The sequence below is a fragment of the Cetorhinus maximus genome, chromosome 3 (assembly GCF_964194155.1).
Source record: "Cetorhinus maximus chromosome 3, sCetMax3.hap1.1, whole genome shotgun sequence".
Classification (NCBI taxonomy): domain Eukaryota; kingdom Metazoa; phylum Chordata; class Chondrichthyes; order Lamniformes; family Cetorhinidae; genus Cetorhinus; species Cetorhinus maximus.
The window spans coordinates 28738673-28757648 of record NC_135881.1 but is presented as its reverse complement, the minus strand read 5'-3'; the positions used below and the strand labels follow the sequence as shown (position 1 = coordinate 28757648).

The window sequence follows — 18976 nt, the reverse complement described above, 5'->3', positions numbered from 1 at the left end:
TTATTTGAACTGCCACTGTTTCTACCTTTCCACCATCTAAGAAGTATCTTGTTCCATCTTTTTTTAGATCCAAAATGCATGACATTATATTTGCGTTTGTAGAAATCCATTTGCTAAAGTTTTGGCCATTAATTTAATCTATCAATATCTCTGTAATGTTACACTTCCATCTACACTGCTTACAATGCTGCCTTTCCTTGTGCCATTGGCAAATTTTGGATTTGTAGCTGTTTTTCCCATCATTTAAGTTAACAAATACGATGAATAGTTGAGGCTCCAACACAGATCCTTGTGGGACACCACTACTTATATTCTGCCAATTAGAGTACCTTTCCATTCTACACCTTCAGAACTGAAGAAGAGTCATACGGACTTGAAATGTTAACTCTATTTCTCTCTCCACGGATGCTGCCAGATCTGTTGAGTTTTTCCAGAAATTCCTGGTGCAATGTTCACACAGGCTGCCTGTTTGGTTAATGACCAGCTGATCTGTTTTTTTATGATGTTGATTGAGGGATTGGCATGCACACCACCAGCACTCAGAATTTTAATTATAATCACATGGGAAATGAGAAAAAGAGAGAGTGTGAGTGACACACAGTTCCAGTTACAATATCAGGAATGGCACACTGTTGACAAAGTTCCAGTTTCTGTTTCTATTTTAAGAGCAATCAAGCTTAAATTGTTTATTTACTGAACAAATCTTAATGAAAGGGTTGTATTCTTCCATAATATACATCTATTTTCTGGCAGAGCCCATTTTGTTAGATGCTGAGAGGAATTGTGCATCATGTCAAAACGTGACTCCTTTCTACAATCTGTGTGTAAAGAGTCTGTGGAAGACTTCCTGAATTTTATTCAGCTTCATGTAAGTACTGTACCTGTTTAAAATGTTTTTAGAATAATACATATGCCTACAGTTTATCCAGCTTCGTAAATAAAGATAGTTAATAGTACATGTTGAAATCTATTTAGTTAGTATCATACAGCACAGGAAGAGGCTTTTGGGTCAATAATATCTATACCTCTTTCCTATAGCAGTGTGAACCTCACTACCCTAATCTTTCTCTTCAAATATTTATTGATTTTTCCCTTCAAAAATGCAATAGTCTTGGCTCCAATTGCATGGTGATTTTCAACAACTCTCCATCAAAAAAAACGACTATAGGTCTCTTCTCACTTGACAATTTTGAATTCATAACTTTTATTTACTGATGATCAGCCAGCGAAGTGAAATTCAAAGTAAATTACCTTTTCAATCCACTTTCTCTTTGGAATTTTCTTTACCGTGTACTATATTATTATTAATTTTGTGACTGTCTGTACATGGTAGAGCTGGTGCGATCGTACAAGACTGGAAAAGGCTGTAATCCATCTGGTTGACCACCACACCCTCCCACCCCCCTCGGTACCATCCCCATAACAAGAACCTCGTAACAGAAATATAAATAGAAAATGCTGGTAATACTCAACTGTGGAGAGAAACAGAGTTAACACTTCAGGTCAAAGATCATTTATTACAACTGACTGGAGTTGTGACAAAAAGGTTATTGATCTGAAACATTAACACTTTCTCCTCACAGCTGCTCCAAGACCTGCTGAGTATTTCCAGCGTTTTATTTTGCTTTTTTACCACCTGCAATATTTTGCTTTTGTATTACCGGTTATCAGAAGTTTGTTTAATAAATTTGAATGCTTATCTTTACTTCTGTGGAACTTCAGATGAAATCGGAGCTCTCTTTGAGCATAGAATCATGCCATGACACAGTACAAAAGAAGGTCATGTGACCCATCATACCTGTGCTGGCTCTTAAACAGCTATTCAATTAGTTACACTCCTTGCTCTTTCCCTATAACCCTTCAAATTTTTGCACTTCCAAGTATTGACCCAGTTCACCTTTAGAAAATTATTATTGAATCTACTTCCGCAACACTTTCAGGCAATGCATTCCAGATAACCATAGCTCATTGCATAATTACTTTTCCTCGTGTAACCTCTTTTTGTTCTGATAATATTATGTTATACTTCAGAAATTGGCTCTGATCAGTCATGACGATCGTCTGATGACTGACATTTTCACTGGATATTAATTTAGACAATTCAATTAAATTCCCAATGTGAAGGGCTATTTTACTGTGCCGATCTGTCAGCCTGTAGGTTCAATCGCAACTGTATTGGCTGGCCAGACCACACCTTGAGTTCTGCTCACCAAGGCATGAGAGAGATTCAGATGTTGGGGGCAGTTCAAGAAGAGCCACCATACTTGTTCTGGTTTCCGAGGTATGAGGAAAGGCTGGAAAAAAACATCTACTAGAAGACGTTAGACTTCTCAAAGGGTAAATCTGGAAAGTTACTTTGAACAAAATTGCAAGAGTGGGCCAAGAGGACAGAGATTGAAACACTTGAAAGAGAAACTTAGGACTGATGCTACAGATTTTTTAATACACTGTCCCAAACATGTGACATGTTGGAGATAAAATCTCTGGCATCAGTTAGGCACTGAAAAGAGTGAAATAAGATGTGTTTAATCACCTTCCTCAGCCATTGTGGCTGAATATAATTTTGAGGATTTGATTTGAGATGGACAGATATTGCTAAATCTCTACAAGCCCAACTGGTAGAACCACTTACTTGGATTTTGTGGTTCATGCTGTGGTCAGAGATGAAAGGCTATACTGCTCACCAAGCCAATTGATGAGCTGCTGATATCTACCACTTGTCATGGGAGTATGAAGAGAGTTAATCTGGTTCCAAGATAAAAATCCCTGGAGATTAATGCCTGGATAATATGAAAGCTGGATTTAAGTAATTCGGATGTGTCTCCTGGGAGAATATATTCAATGCATATCGGACAAACCAATTCTTACTTTGGTTTGGGAACCTTCGTGGTGATGTATTTTCATGTTTTTAAGGCAAATGGCTGACCTCTGGAAAAATGCCATAATTGATTTCAATTTCATTTTTCCTATCTTTAGAAAAACAATTCGGATCCATTTGACCTAAATGAGGTGCTACAGGAGTTCCCGCGGAAGCAAAGAGAAGCATTATGGGAGCAGCTGAAGAGGCTCCTAACCGATGTTCTATTGGACAACCCAGTGGAGAACTGGCGGGAAGATGAAGACAGCGAAGATGAAATGGAACTGGAGGGTGCACTTGATATGGTGAGGAGATGATATCTATAATGCTGATTTGTATTTTAATCCATAAACTGTCAGGAGCATAAATTCTTTTTGTATCTTATTCTAGCCTTCACTAACTAATTTAATATGATCGCATTTTTAGTTATGTAGAATGAAAACAATTATTTCAGCTTGATTTTGAAATATTCCTGTATGTTGCCAGAAATTAATGACCCTCTCCGTGAGGCCAGCCAGATTTTCGCATCATTTCACAGTCAAACTGTTGAAATCACGTAATCGGCAGAAGGACTACTACAGATGGAGGTGGATTCTGTAGCTCTGTTTTGCTATGTAAATGTACTGCCACATTTAACTTTTTAAATTCCATAGACCCCCACTGGAATCATTCTTCGTTTTGGTGTATCACAGTGCCGAAGAGGCCCTTCGGCCCATCGAGTCTGCACCGACACGTGAGAAACACCTGACCTACCTACCAATTCCCATTTACCAGCACTTGGCCCATAGCCCTGAATGTTATGACGTGCCAAGTGCTCATCCAGGTTCTTTTTAAAGGATGTGAGACAACCCGCCTCCACCACCCTCCCAGGCAGTGCATTCCAGACTGTCACCACCCTCTGGGTAAAATTTTTCATCACATCCCCCCCTAAACCTCCTGTCCCTCACCTTGAACTTATGTCCCCTCGTGACTGACCCTTCAACTGAGGGGAACAGCTGCTCCCTATCCACCCTGTCCATGCCTCTCATAATCTTGTACACCTTCATCAGGTCGCCCCTCAGTCTTCTCTGCTCCAACGAAAACAACCCAAGTCTATCCAACCTCTCTTCATAACTTAAATGTTTCATCCCAGGCAACATCCTGGCGAATCTCCTCTGCACCCCTTCCAGTACAATCACATCCTTCCTATAATGTAGAGACCAGAACTGCACACAGTACTCTAGCTGTGGCCTCACACAACTCCAAACATGACCTCCCTACTATTGTAATCTATGCCTCGATTGATAAAGGCAAGTGTCCCATATGCTTTTTTCACCACCCCACTAACATGCCCCTCCGCCATCAGAGATCTATGGACATGCATGCCAAGGTCCTTTTGTTCCTCAGAACTTCCTAGTGCCATGCCATTCATTGAATACTTCCTTGTCAAATTACTCCTTCCAAAGTGTATCACCTCACACTTTTCAGGGTTAAATTCCATCTGCCACTTATCTGCCCATTTGACCATTCCGTCTATTTCTTCCTGTAGCCCAAGACACTTAACCTCACTGTTAACCACCCAGCCAATCTTTGTGTCATCCGCAAATTTACTAATCCTAATCCCCCATAGTCATCTAAGTCGTTTATATAAATGATGAATAATAGGGGACCCAGCACAGCTCCCTGTGTTACGCCACTGCACACTGGCTTCCAGTCTCTAAAGCATCCTCCTGCCATCACCCTCTGTCTCCTGCAACTAAGCCAATTTTGAATCCACCTTTTCAAATTACCATGTACCCCATGTGCATTTGCCTTCTTTATAAGTCTCCCATGTGTGACCTTGTCAAAGGCTTTGCTGAAATCCATATAAACTACATCCAACTGCACTACCCTCATCTACACACCTGGTCACCTCCTCAAAAAATTTCAATCAAATTTGTTCGGCATGACCTCCCTCTGACAAAGCAATGCTGACTATCTCTGATCAAACCTTGCCTCTTCAAGTGGAGATAGATTCTCTCCTTCAGAATTTTCTCCAATAGTTTCCCTACCACTGACGTGAGACACACGGACCTGTCATTCCCTGGCTTCTCTCTACAATCCTTAAATAGCGGAACCACATTAGCTGTTCTCCAGTCCTCTGGCACCACCCCCGTGGCCAGAGAAGAATTAAAAATTTGGGTCAGAGCCCCTGTGATCTCCTCCCTTGCCTCCCTCAGCAGTCTGGAACACAAGTCATCCGGACCTGGAGATTTGTCCACTTTTAAGCCTGCCAACACCTCCAAAACATTGTCACTTCCCATATCAATTTGCTCAAGAACCGCACAGTTTCTCTCCCCGAGTTCGATACCTTCATCCTCATTTTCTTGGGTGAAGACGGATGTGAAGTATTTGCTCAATACTCTACTGATGTCCTCTGGCTCCACCCATGGATTGCCCCCTTGCTCTCTAAAGGGACCTACTCTTTCCCTGGTTACCCTCTTCTCATTGATATATTTATAGAATATCTTAGGATTTTCCCTACTTTTACCAGCCAGAGCTTTCTCATGTCCCCTCTTTGCTCTCCTAATTGCTTTCTTAAGCTCCACTCTGCACTTTCTGTACTCCACTAATGCCTCTGCTGATTTGCTTCCCTTGTACCTGCTAAAAGCCTCTCTTTTCCTTTTCATCGTATCCTGAATATCTCTGGTCATCCATGGTTCTCTGGACTTGTTACTCCTTCCTATCACCCTAGAGGGAACATGTTGAGCCTGGACCCACCCCATTTCCTTTTTGAATGCCCCCAACTGCTCCTCTGCAGATTTCCCCACAAGTAGCTGTTCCCAGCCTACTTTGGCCAGATCCTGCCTTATTTTACTAAAATCTGCTCTCCCCCAATTCAAAACATTTTTTTGCAACTTGTCTAGTTCTTTGTCCATAACAAGCTTGAATTGTACCATGTTGTGGTTGATATCTCTGAAATGCTCCCCCACCACCACCTCAGCCACCCGTCCGGCTTCATTCCCCAAAATTAGGTCCAGCACAGCACCGTCCCTTGTTGGACCCTCTACATATTGACCTAAAAAGTTCTCCTGTACACATTTCAAGAAATCCACCATCCAAGCCCTTAACACTATGTCTATCCCAATTAATGTTGGGAAAGTTGAAATCACCTAATATAATTGACTGATCAATTGTACTCTTTCTACATACTTTGTATTTTTTTCAGACATTGAAGGGAGGTGGGGCATTTTTAATTTATCAGATGTTAATTAAGTGAAAATTATATTGCGTCTTAATTTTTTTAGTAAGTTAAATAGAACCTCTCCTATGCTTCTTTTCAGAAGAAAAACCTATCTGTGGTCAGTGGTGTAACTGAGGTGGTAGTGGCGTCTGTACGTGTAATTGATGAGAATGATGTTTACAGTGACTTGCTGGAAATTGCTATTATTTTGAACGGTAGGTGTTTTATTTTGGCATGACAGTACTGTTTTATGCCTTGGCATCACAATTATTCAATAAGCTCGTGTTTATGTAGTAACTAATGGCCCTTCATAGGCTTTTTTTTATTCATTCGTGGGATGTGGGCATCGCTGGCTAGGTCAGCATTTATTGCCTGTCCCTCATTGTCCTTGAGAAGGTGGCGGTGCACTGCCTTCTTCAACCGCTGCAGTCCATGCAGTGTAGGAACACCCAAAGTGCTGTTAGGGAGGGAGTTCCAGGATTTCGACCCAGCGACAGTGAAGGAATGGGATATATTTCCAAGCCAGGATGGTGAGTTATTTGGAGGGGAACTTCCAGGTGGTGGCATTCCCATCTATCTGCTACCCATGTCCTCCTAGATGGTAGTGATCGTGGGTTTGGAAGGTGCTGTTTAAGGAGGCTTGGTGAGTTGCTGCAGTGCATCTTGTAGATGGTACACCCCCTTGCCATTGTGCATCAGTGGTGGAGGGAGTGAATGTTTGTGGATATGGTGCCAGTCAGGTAGACTGCTTTGTCCTGAATAATGTCAAGCTTCTTGAGTCTTGTTGGAGTTGCACTCATCCAAGCAAGTAGAGAGTATTCCATTACACTCCGGACTTGCACCTTGTAGATGGCGGACAGGCTTTGGGGAGTCAGGAGGTGAGCTATTCGTTGCAGGATTCCTATGCCCTGACCTGCCCTTGTAGCCACAGTGTTTATATGGCTGATCCAGTTCAGTTTCTGGCCAATGGTAACCCCCCAGGATGTTGATGTGTAATTAAAAATATTATATTCCTTGTATAAGATGTTGGTCAGACCTCACCTAGACCTCAACTGTGCCCATTTTAGTCCCTCTCGAAGTGGGTAATGGAGAGGCCTTAGAAAAGGTATGGAATAAAAAACACTAGATTGATATGGAAGGATTAGGCTTAGTCCACGTGAATAGGCTATTTTGAGTTCGGAAGGAGCAAAGAACGTGTATAGGTTAGGCAAACATTAACAAGATTAGACGTTGTGGTTTCCTTTTCAGACGGTTTTGATTTGGAACAAAATGTCAGTTTGCACAGAGAGTAATTATGTGTATGTGGCAACGCCTGAAGTGATAACAGGAACTAATTCTTTCTTAATCCACCATGTTAGAAAACTTTGAGAGCGGTCACAGAATTTTTTATTTTGTTGCCAAGCTCGAGTTTATGCATTTAACATAATTCAATTTTTTGCTGGGCATAAAATTTGAATCATTTGTTGCAGTGACAGTTTGTGCAACTTATTGTTTTGGTGGAGGGTCAATACCTAATCTACTTGGGTAAATGTACGAAAAGCATATATTCGTTTGAATCCAAATTTACCACTAGCTAGTTCGTATACGCAAATTGTTAATTAGTGGTTATTACTTGAACGGTATATGTGTAAGAGCTGAGTAAGAGAGTGTGGAACAACTGCAACCTGGTGGAGAAAACCAAACTGCGAGCCTCCCAGGCCCAAGTCTTCAGTGCAGCCTCCTTTACAGTAGTGAGACCTGAACAGCATCTGGCTGGAGAAGAGGCTGAAGAATTCCCTGTCTCAGATATATCCATATCTTGGCACGACAAGGTCACCAACTATGTGCTGGAGCATATTAATTCTGTGAGCATGCGCTCATTTATAAGCCAACGATGCCTGCAATGGCTTGGCCATGTTCATTGGATGGGTAATGGCCGCATACCCAAAGATCTTCTGGACAGTGAACTGGCCATTGTGTCAGGACCTGCTGGAAGCTCATGCCTCTGTTATAAGGACACCCGTGAGCATGATATGAAGCTGGTAGACATTGACACAGGCAGTTGGGGAGACAGCCGCTGATGAAAGTTGATTGTTCGGAGGGGCGTTGGAAGAGTTGAGGAAAAACAGCAAGCTCAGCTGGTTGAGAAGAGGACCCAGAGAAAACTGAGGCTAGCGCATCCTGCATCTTCTCAGCCTGCTGCCTTCATTTGCGGCAAGTACGACAGAGATTGCCATGCCATAGTGGGGCTCCTGAGCCGCACCAGGTGATGTTTTAATGCAGAGTTAACTACCACGGCGCAAACCACTGTCTCACGAGACTGAAGGCTGCCAGGAAAAGAAAACGTGTGGTCTGCAGTTATTGTCCAAGCAGCCTCAATAGCCAGAGACTGGATAACCCTTATGCTGTGGAAAACCTAGGGTGATTACAGCTTGTTTTTATCTTGGTCTTGTGGATCTAAACTGTAATGTATAATGAACATGACCAAGAAAGTAGCACTGTCATACAATGAATGAAGAATGATTGAATAATTTTACATGTAATATTGTAATAAACTTGCGGAAAGGACTTATAAAATAATATATAATAATAGCCTATTACTATGTTATATGGTAGTAGTATCAATCATTATTTGTTTATGCCTTTCCCAATCCAACAAATGCATCCCCAGTCCCAACCTTCCTCCAATTGATCTGAATTTTTTTTGTTTATTTTGTTTTAATTCTTTTCTTTACAGGCATTTTGCCAGCATTGCCTAAGCTTCAAGGAGATTTGAAAATTACAATCCAACATTTGTTTGTGGCTTGGTGGGACAAAGGATTAGAAGGCAAAGAAGAATTGGGGAAAACTGCCTTTATTATGTTGTTGGAGAAAACTTTATTGGGGAAATTTTCGGTATAGTGACTTTTATTGATCTGAAGATTAATTTTGCTGAATATTTTATACTAGTTGATTTATTTGTGACATTGCTCATGAACAAAAAGATAAATAATAGTTGTGTATCTCTCTGTCTGGTTCTGACAGACTTTCTCTCTGTTTTCTGATTTTTTTTCTTCTTACTCTTGTCCTTCAAACTATTTCCTTTTACCCTATGCCTCTCGCCTTTTTATTTCTGAATTTCTTACACTCATTTTCTCTTGTATTCTCTATTCCTCAGTTGTTGGCTGCTTTCTCTTCACTGTCCCCCTCTGTTTTACCGTATAAAGGCATATTTGTTGGAAGGGTGAGTCAAAGAAGCAGTGAGTCACCTAGGAATTTACAACGTTAGCTTAACAGAAAGATAATGACAAGGTTAAAAAAACCAGCTGAGCATGTAGAGCTAAACAAAAAGCTGCGAAGGTTCTGTTTAATTACTATAACTGCTAACATCTACTCAGTTTGTTCATTCTTACCTACACTGTTACTATAACTTTATTTTTCTGTTCATTTTTCTTTGGTCTATTTCCTTGAAATAGTTAGATGTGTAATCATCTGATGCTGTAGCTCTTGGATGCCAGTTGAATAAATAAATGTTGCTTTCCTTTCCACTTCATCATGCACAGAATGCTGACATAGTTCGACTCTGGCACTTCCATCAAGCTTTACAAAATTTTGAATTCAATTCTGAAGACAGCAACGAAGTGAAAAATATTTTGCTTCAGTGTTTCATGAGTGTTGCCCACATAAAAAAGGAAGAGGTAAGTGAAGAAAGCAGTATTACATATTACACAAAAGTGTTTGAAAACACAATGCATACAATAGCAGCATTTGCACTAAATCATCGGTCGACAATTGTCTGAGCTCCTATGACTCCTCCACTTTAAGACAGGGACTTGAATCCTGGTGTAGGAACAGAAAATGCTGGAAATGATCAACAGTACCTGTGGAGAGAGAAACAGAATTGCCAAAATTTTCTGTTTATATTTCAGATTTCCAGCATCTGCTGTATTTTGCCACTTGAACTCTATTGTTATGTGCCCATGGTTGTCCTTTCATTGACTTGTTATATGCTGCAGCTGTGCCTTGACAAGCAAGTTGTGGATGCCCCTAGCTAATTGAAGAATTCGTTCATCTGCTTTTTTTAATAGTATTTCTAACATTAAGAGTCTTGCTACCTGGCAATTGTTGACCAGTCACAGTTTGTGCCAACTATACTCAATCCACTACATATATCATCTGTTTTAATTAGTTCAATCATCTAAGACCTATTATGCTGATCATCTAATTTTCATCTCATTTTAATAAATTAAAGGTTTTGACTATAGTTTAGCCTTTCTGCTCAAAATTGTATGAGTTTGATAAAGTAAATCAGGAAAATTTGTTTTCAATAGTTGGTGAGTCGGGTAACTTCACAACATAATGAGTATCAGCTGTGACTCCGTGGTAGAAATATTGCTTATTGTTGCAACAGAAATATAAAGACTGATAACTTCTAAAGAAAGATTCAACCTTCCAATTAATAGCTGAAAGGATGACATGACAAGATTTCACGTTTTAAGACCTTTGCTGTAACAAAAGACTAAAAAACACTGTTGACTAAACACTACCTTTGTAGGCAACTTTTATTTTAAATCACAGAACAAAATACCCCAGCTTATTTTTAGTAGAACTGAAAAAACACACTTCGCAGGTATACGTTACATTCCCATTTAAGTAGCCATTCAATTCTCCCAGAATCAGTCCAAAATGATTCTCACCTCCCAAGGGTTTACTTCTTTTTCTTTCTCAGCCTGGTAATTTTTAACCCCAGAACGGTCCTTCACAGTGAGAGTATTACTGGAGATCCTTCCTCTAGCGTAAGCTAGGCGAATCTTCCAGCTTAGTTTTAACTCCTCAATAATTTCAATCTGAGCGTGAGCTTCCAGCGCAGTGAACCATAGAGACTTTTGGCCTCTAGCTGCTTTTTTTTCTCTAGACCCTAACAGGCTAACTCACCTGTCTGTGACATTCAGTAATATTTTAGGAAAGCCTGTAACCTGATCTTTATAATGGCTTCCTCTGCCCCCTTCCCAATATCATTGTGAATCACATGGGTCTTGTATCCAGGTAGAAATGCTCATTAGCTATTCTTCAGACCCCAAATCTATCCTATTCTGGAATCAAATGGATAGTTCAAAGCATACCCTTTTACAACCTGACATTTTTAACAGTTCCTTGGGACTTGGAGACCCAAAGTCTATCCATTGACATCACAGATGCCTTGGCCATTATCTGCAAGTATGAATACTTTGCGCCTTCCCAGGAAAACAATGTAGGTTTTCCTCTAATCTTTAACAGCCCCATCAACCAGGCCTATTGTGAGGCAGACTTTAGCACAGATCAAACGACTCCTTTCTTTTTGCCCCAAATTTGAAGACATAGTCCCAAAACATAATTTTATAAGCCTCATAATTGTAACACAATGAGCCAGACAGTTGAGTTCCAGTCCCTAGAGTACTCCAATGCAGTATTAAGGTGCAAACTTTCGAATGAGATGTTAAATCGAGGGCCTCTTTGGCCTCTTGGTGGGCGTGAGAGATCCCATGGCACTATTTCAAAGACAAGTGGTGGATTTCTCCCTGGTATCCTGACCAATGTTTATCCCTCAACCAACACCTCAAAATGCATTATCTGATTGTTGTCTTATTGCGGTTTGTGGGAGGTTGCTGTATGCTGCATTTCTTAAATTACAACCGTGATTGCACTTCAACAGAATACTTCAAAGGATCTAATGTGTTTTGAAACACCCTGAGATTGTGAAAGGCACTACATAAATGCAAGTTTGTCTTAAAATTTAAGGATGAAGGGAAGGGTTAGGTTTTTTTTAAAGGAGTTTAGATGATGGATGGCTTTATTGGAGACAGTAGTGGAAGCAGAATACTTACGAGCTTTGAGAAATGAAGTAGATAAATATTTTGGAGATAAACAGTTAAATGTTATGGAATGAGGGCAGGTCATCGGGACTAAGTGGATAGATGTTTCAAAGTCAGCATAGGCATGATGGGCTGAATGCCAGCTTGTGTGATAAATTCTATGATTTCTATATGAGGTCTGAAGCTATGCACCCTTAAAAAAAAAAGTCAACATTAATTAGGAAATGCAGATCAGAATTCTCTTTTATACTTTAAAGACAATGAAGTCCCTCCAACTCCAATACATCCCAGCTCATAGAAGCGCAATTCCAAATGTCCCAATTCATATTGGCACTCTTCTCTCCACTCTGCCCCTGGTTCTCTGCAATCCCTCGAACCTCCAGTCCCCAGCTATTCACACTGGCAGTTTTCTTCTTTAATTCAATTTTCCACTTTTACCCCTCTGCTACAATTCAAATTGCCACATTTTGTGCACCCTCAAGTTAAAGATGGAACTTTTCTCCTCGATATCTGTCTCCCACTCTTCACAGTACAAACTGATACTTTTCTTCATGCCTGCTATTCTCTTCTTCCCTTCCATTCTTTTTGAATCTTCCCTTCTGCCGGCCCCTCAATTTATGTTGGTGCTGTCCTTCCTTACCACTTGCTCATGCTGGACTTCTTCTGCCCCCTTAGATTTGAAGCACAATGTTCTCCCTTCAATTAATGATGGAGCTCTTTCTCCCTTCATTGTTGCCTCACAGCAACATTTTTTTGAAGTGATAGACTGTCTCGGTACAAGATATGTAACAGCATTCAATTGCTTATGTAGCAATAGGAGATGGGAGACTTGGAACGGTACTGGGGTGAGGTCAGCAGCTCAGTTAATAAGATATTTGACCATGAATGTGGAATTATGCACAATTTTCCCATTATATGAATGTTCACAATGTAGCAGAATGCTTCGAAGAAAATATTAGGATACTGGAGGAATAAGCTATGATGGGCTGAATGACCTTTACTATCCTGGATTTTTATTGATTTCACTTGTACTCTACTGTGCTCTTTCCTGGATAATAATTGACTGATGAACAATTTATTGCTCTTAATTTGGTCATGAGGAAGCATAACAAAACATTAGTTACTCATCCAATTGAAGTACCTCCTTTTACAGTAATTCTTTCGAGTTATCAACAGATCGCATGTAACCCTTTCGAGTACATTCACAGTTCTTGGTTTCCGGGAGTGGGACATGAACCCACAACCCTCTGATTCAAAGGAACCCTCTGATTCAAAGGCGAGGGTGCTATGAACTGAGCCATAGCTGACACCTCAAGGTGATATACTTTTAACTCTTTCGAGTTATCAACAGTCACAGATCGTAACTCTTTCGAGTACATTCACAGTTCTTGGTTTCTGGGAGTGGGACATGAACCCACAACCTTCTGATTCAAAGGCGAGGGTGCTATGAACTGAGCCACAGCTGTAACTCTTTCGAGTTATCAACAGATCGCATGTAACTCTTTCGAGTACATTCACAGTTCTTGGTTTCCGGGAGTGGGACATGAACCCACAACCTTCTGATTCAAAGGCGAGGGTGCTATGAACTGAGCCACAGCTGACACCTCAAGGTGATATACTTTTAACTCTTTCGAGTTATCAACAGTCACAGATCGTAACTCTTTCGAGTACATTCACAGTTCTTGGTTTCTGGGAAACTCTTTCGAGTTACCAACAGTCGCAGATTGCAACTTCTTTCGAGTACAATCACAGTTCTTGGTTTTTCCAGGAGTGGGACATGAACCCACAACCCTCTGATTCAAAGGCGAGGGTGCTATGAACTGAGCCACAGCTGACACCTCAAGGTGATATACTTTTAACTCTTTCGCGTTATCAACAGTCACAGATCGTAACTCTTTCGAGTACATTCACAGTTCTTGGTTTCTGGGAGTGGGACATGAACCCACAACCTTCTGATTCAAAGGCGAGGGTGCTATGAACTGAGCCACAGCTGTAGGTGAACGCATAGATGTACTGTCCTCCATCCCTAATTGTCAATTTGCTGTGAGAAGAACCAATTAGTGTAGGTTCCATCCTGAGCTCTATGGCATTCTGTCTTGAAGCCTGTGTAAATTATGCAATCCTGCCACCTATTGGTTGTCTATTTAAATATTTTCCTTTGCTGTTGTTTTAAATTCTGTATTTTCAAAGCTTTTACACTTGCAAAATAGCTCTTGATTTGTAAGCAGTCACTTATATTTGGATGGCTTTACACTTTAAGGAAAATAGACTAAAATTAAGTTATTCTGTAATCATCTAAAAGGCAACTAAAAAGTGTCTTGAAATTTACCAGGAGGCAGCAGCCTCATTCTAATATGATGCATCTCTGGTCAGTTTTCTATACCTTGATTCTCAGTTTTCATAGTTTTCAGTGAAGCTGGATAGGAAGAATGTCGATATTTTAAAGGATAGCCTCAGCAAAACCGCAAAGATAACTAATTTGATGGGTCAGCAGCTAGCTGCTTCAATAGTAAGCTGAAAATTGTTTAGCTTTTATCGCTTATTTCATTAACTTAACAAGTGGTACTTGGCACAGTCCAATCACCAAAACATTGCAAAGTAGCTGTTGTTCATAACTTAAATACTAGTGAAAAGTGGTTTAAGATCTAGCCAAACGAGAGGCCGGTTTTTAAAATGTATGTTCTTTTATATTATGTGAATGTTTATGGCTGTTTTGCTCTCAGAATAAATTTCAAAGATTAAATCACTTTAGAGTGTTTTCACTTTTTTGTGCCTGTGTGTCACCAATGGTTCGGTTTTAGCATTCTTGCCTCTAAGACACAGATTCAAGTCCTACTTCAGGACTTGAGCACAAAAAACCAAGGCTTACACACCAATGCAGTACTGAGGGAATACTGCACTTCGAAGATGCTATCTTTAAGATGTAAGGTTAAGCTGACTCTCAGATGAATGTAAGAGATCACTTGGCATTACTTTGAAGATGAGCAGGGGAGCCTTGGCCAATATTTATCTCTCAATCAACATCACAAAACAGATTATCTGGTGACTGTCACATTCTGTACAATACACTCCCACAATAGCAATAAAAACAAAATGTGCTGTAAATACTCAGCAGGTCAGGCAGCATCTGTGGGGAGAAAGAGTTAATGTTTCAGGTTGATGACCTTTCATCAGAACCGAAACCCACCAACAGCAAATTGGCTGCCACATTTCCTACATCAGAACAAGAGTAAACTTCAAAAGTACTTCTTTGGTTGTAAAGCTATTGGTGGTCATGAAAAGCTCTATATAAATACACTTCTTTTCCATTCCTTTTCTTAATTTGTAAGTTCTCACTGCTCTTTGTTTCTTTTCAGGGAAGGCGTTTTTTAAGTTTTTTGTTTAGCTGGGATGTGGAATTCATCAAGATGATCCATGGTACCATTAAGAACCAGCTGCACTTCTTTCCTAAGTATGAACAAAGTAATGGGGCAGGGCTTTGGGTTAAGGCAGGAAAAGCATGCATTGCTTATTAGTTTAAATGTAGGAATGAGAGTGAATTAATTTTAAGAATGCAGTGATCTTGTATTTAGGCAGTTTTTAAAATTTGATGATCACTTAAACTGAGATATAATGTTAGATATTCTTGAGTTTTGATCGATTATCGAATTACAATTTTTGCATTTGCAATTTGGCTTTAGGAAAGAGTTGGTTAATCAATAGAAAGTAACACTCTACTCTTTGTTTGCCTTTATATAACTATTGTTTAAGCTTAAGATCAAACTATTTTATTTTATGTGTAACATTATAATCTCCTTATCCTGATCTTGGCTCTTTATAATGGCCACAGCCAGACAGCTAGTGTGCTCTCTCATCTTTAACAATTGCATTGTTCCATTGTGAGGTGCAGAAGTGATCGCTTTTCCAGCAGCGAAGTGTCTAGTCTTAGCTCTGTAGATGCTTATATTCCAATGTTGAGATTTCCTTAACTCTAACTCTGCAAGTAACATAGAAAAATAGAAGCAGGAGTAGGTCATTCGGCCCTTTGAGCCTGCTCAATATGACCATGGCTGATCCTCTATCTCAACCCGTATTCCTACTCTCTCTCCATACCCCTTGATAGTATGGCTGTCATTCAGGACTGCTTGTGAATTTCAGGTGTGTCGTGCTACCCTCCAGAGCACAATGTTGGAGATCCAAAGCACTGAACCAGTCCATGCAACACTTGAGTTTTTCTTGAAATGCTACCTATCAGTGGAGCAGCATTTTGTAGTCTTTCCCTTTTCCTTTTTGTAATATTGTCCTTGTTCTGCCATGGTTAACTTTAAATGACAAAGCATGTGTTTGAATTTTTGCCTATAGGTCCATCATGGCCCATATAGCTGAGGTGTATTTTAGAGCTTGGAAGAAGGCATCTGGAATGTTTCTGAAGGTGAGTGTTGCTCTTGTCCAGCCCCAGGGATGATGCTCGTAAGCTAGCCCTCACCATCTGCAAACCTTATACACCCTTTAGCTGGTAATGTGAGCATTGCCCAGGAATGAAGTCGGATATTTTCCTGTGTTTCCATAATCTGCAGATAATGAGACTTGTGATTAAACTTTATTTTCTTGGAGAGGTCTGTCGTATTCTGGGGAACAAAGGGACCTTGGCGTGTGTGTCCATAGATCTCTGAAGGCAGAGGGGCATGTTAGTGGGGTGGTGAAAAAGGCAAATGGGACACTTGCCTTTATCAATTGAGGCATAGATTACAAAAGTAGGGAGGTCATGTTGGAATTGTATAGAACCTTGGGGAGGCCACAGCTGGAGTACTGTGTGCAGTTCTGGTCACCACATTATAGGAAGGATGTGATTGCACTGGAGGGGGTGCAGAGGAGATTCACCAGGATGTTACCTGGGATGAAACATTTAAGTTATGAAGAGAGGTTGGATAGACTTGGGTTGTTTTCGTTGGAGCAGAGAAGACTGAGAGGCGACCTGATCGAGGTGCTCAAGGTTATGAGGGACGTGGACAGGATGGATAGGGAGTAGCTGTTCCCCTTAGTTGAAGGGTCAGTCACAAGGGGGCATAAGTCCAAGGTGAGGGGCAGGAGGTTTAGGGGGGGATGTGAGGAAAAACTTTTTTACCCAGAGGGTGGTGACGGTCTGGAGTGCACTGCCTGGGAGGGTGGTGGAGGTGGGTTGCCTCACTTCCTTTAAAAAGAACCTGGATGAGCATTTGGCACGTCATAACATTCAAGGCTATGGACCAAGTGCTGGTAAATGGGATTAGGTAAGTAGGTCAGGTGTTTCTCACATGTTGGTGCAGACTCGATGGGCCGAAGGGCCTCTTCTGCACTGTGATTTTGTATTCTAAGAGTTATTGGGATTAATTCTCTCTCTGCCCAACAACCTTCGAGAAATGGCAATGCATGATTTATATTGGAGTGGAGTGTATGGGGCAATGGTGGCATAGTGGTAATGTCACTGGACTAGTAATCTCGAGGCCGAGGTGAATGCTTGGGCATGGTAGCTGGTAGAATTTGAATTCAATTAATGAACCTGGAATATAAAACTATTCCATGCTGGTGACCATGACAACCGTCATCAATTGTTGCAAAAACCTAACTGGCCCTTTATGTCCTTTAAAATGTCCTTTAGGGAGGGAAATCTGCCACCCTTACCCAGTCTGACCTACATGTGACTCCAGAAATTACTGTCAATATTTACATTATTAAACAACCATTGATAGACAAGAACATACCTGCCTACTAATTTTCATGTACTTGAGGTGTATTCCAGTCTGTCTTTGGTTGATGTGAAGCATCAAGCGTGTCAGCGTAGTTGGTGGTGCGTCGTGGTTGGCCTGCTTGTCTCCTCTTGCATTCACCTGTCACTGACAGCTAGCAGTATAACTAATTCAAAAAAACTGTCAGCCTCTGCAGCCAGTAGATAGCCTCTTCATCAGCAAGCCCTATGCAGTGTCTCACTGTGGTGACATATGTAAACATAGAAACGTAGGAAATAGGAGCAGGCGTAGATCATTTGGCCTCTAGAGCCTGCTCCTCCATTCAGTATGATCATGGCTGAGCCTCTATCCCAATGCCATACTCCCGGTCTCTTCACGTACCCCTTGACACCTTTCGAGTCCAGAAATCTATCTATTTCCTTCTTAAATATATTCAGTGACTTGGCCTCCACAGCTTTCTGCAGTAGAGAATTCCACAGGTTCACCACCCTCTAAGCAAAGAAGTTTCTCTTCATCTCAGTCCTAAATGGCATACCCCATATCCTAAGACTGTGACCCCTTGTTCTAGACCCACCCCCCCAGCCAGAGGAAACTTCATCCCTTTTTCCAGTCTGTCCAGCCCTGTCAGAATGTTATACATTTCAATGAGAACCCCTCTCATTCTTCTAAACTCCAGTGTATACAGGCCTAGTCAACCCAATCTCTCCTCATATGACAATCCTGCCAACCCAGGGATCAGCCTGGTGAACCTTCGCTCTACTCTCTCTATGACAAGTGTATCATTTCTTAGGCAAGGAGACCAAAACTGCATACACTACCTCAGATAGGACATCCTTGTTCCTGCACCTAAATCCTCTCGCAACGAAGGCAAACGTGCCATTTGCCTTCTTAGCTGCTTGGTGCACCTGCATGCTTGCTTTCAGTGATTGGTGTACAAGGACACCCAGGTCCCTTTGTACATCAACATTTCCCAATCTATCACCATTTAAATAATACTCTGCCATTCTGTTTTTCCTACCATAGTGGATAACTTCACACTTATCCACATTTTACTGCATCAGTCATGTATTTGCCCACTCACTCGACCTTTCTAAATCACCTTGAAGCTTCTTAACACCCTCCTCATTGCCCATATTTCCACCAAGTTTCGCATTGTCAGCAAACTTAGAAATACCACATTTGCTTCCCTCATCCAAATCATTGATATATATTGTGAATAGCTGGGGCACTGATCCTTGCGGTAACCCACTCATCACTGCCTGCGACTCTGAAAAGGACCCATTTATTCCTACTCTGTTTCCTGTCTGCTAACCAATTCTCAATCTATGCCAATATATTATTCCCAATCCCATGTGCTTTAATTTTACACACTAACCTCTTATGTGGGACTTTATCAGTATTA

General features: G+C 40.9%; 1 protein-coding gene across 1 annotated transcript in view; it reads left to right on the top strand.

Moving 5' to 3' along the window:
• Window positions 1-756: 756 nt before the first annotated feature.
• Window positions 757-18976, top strand: part of ncapg2 (non-SMC condensin II complex, subunit G2) — a 132501-nt gene continuing 114281 nt past the window's right edge. The window contains exons 1-7 of the mRNA XM_078537223.1: window positions 757-868; window positions 2977-3162; window positions 6160-6274; window positions 8776-8933; window positions 9581-9715; window positions 15226-15320; window positions 16211-16280. Of these exons, the coding sequence (XP_078393349.1) occupies window positions 791-868; window positions 2977-3162; window positions 6160-6274; window positions 8776-8933; window positions 9581-9715; window positions 15226-15320; window positions 16211-16280 (837 nt within the window). The 5' untranslated portion in view covers window positions 757-790. The remainder of the gene's footprint in view (window positions 869-2976; window positions 3163-6159; window positions 6275-8775; window positions 8934-9580; window positions 9716-15225; window positions 15321-16210; window positions 16281-18976) is intronic.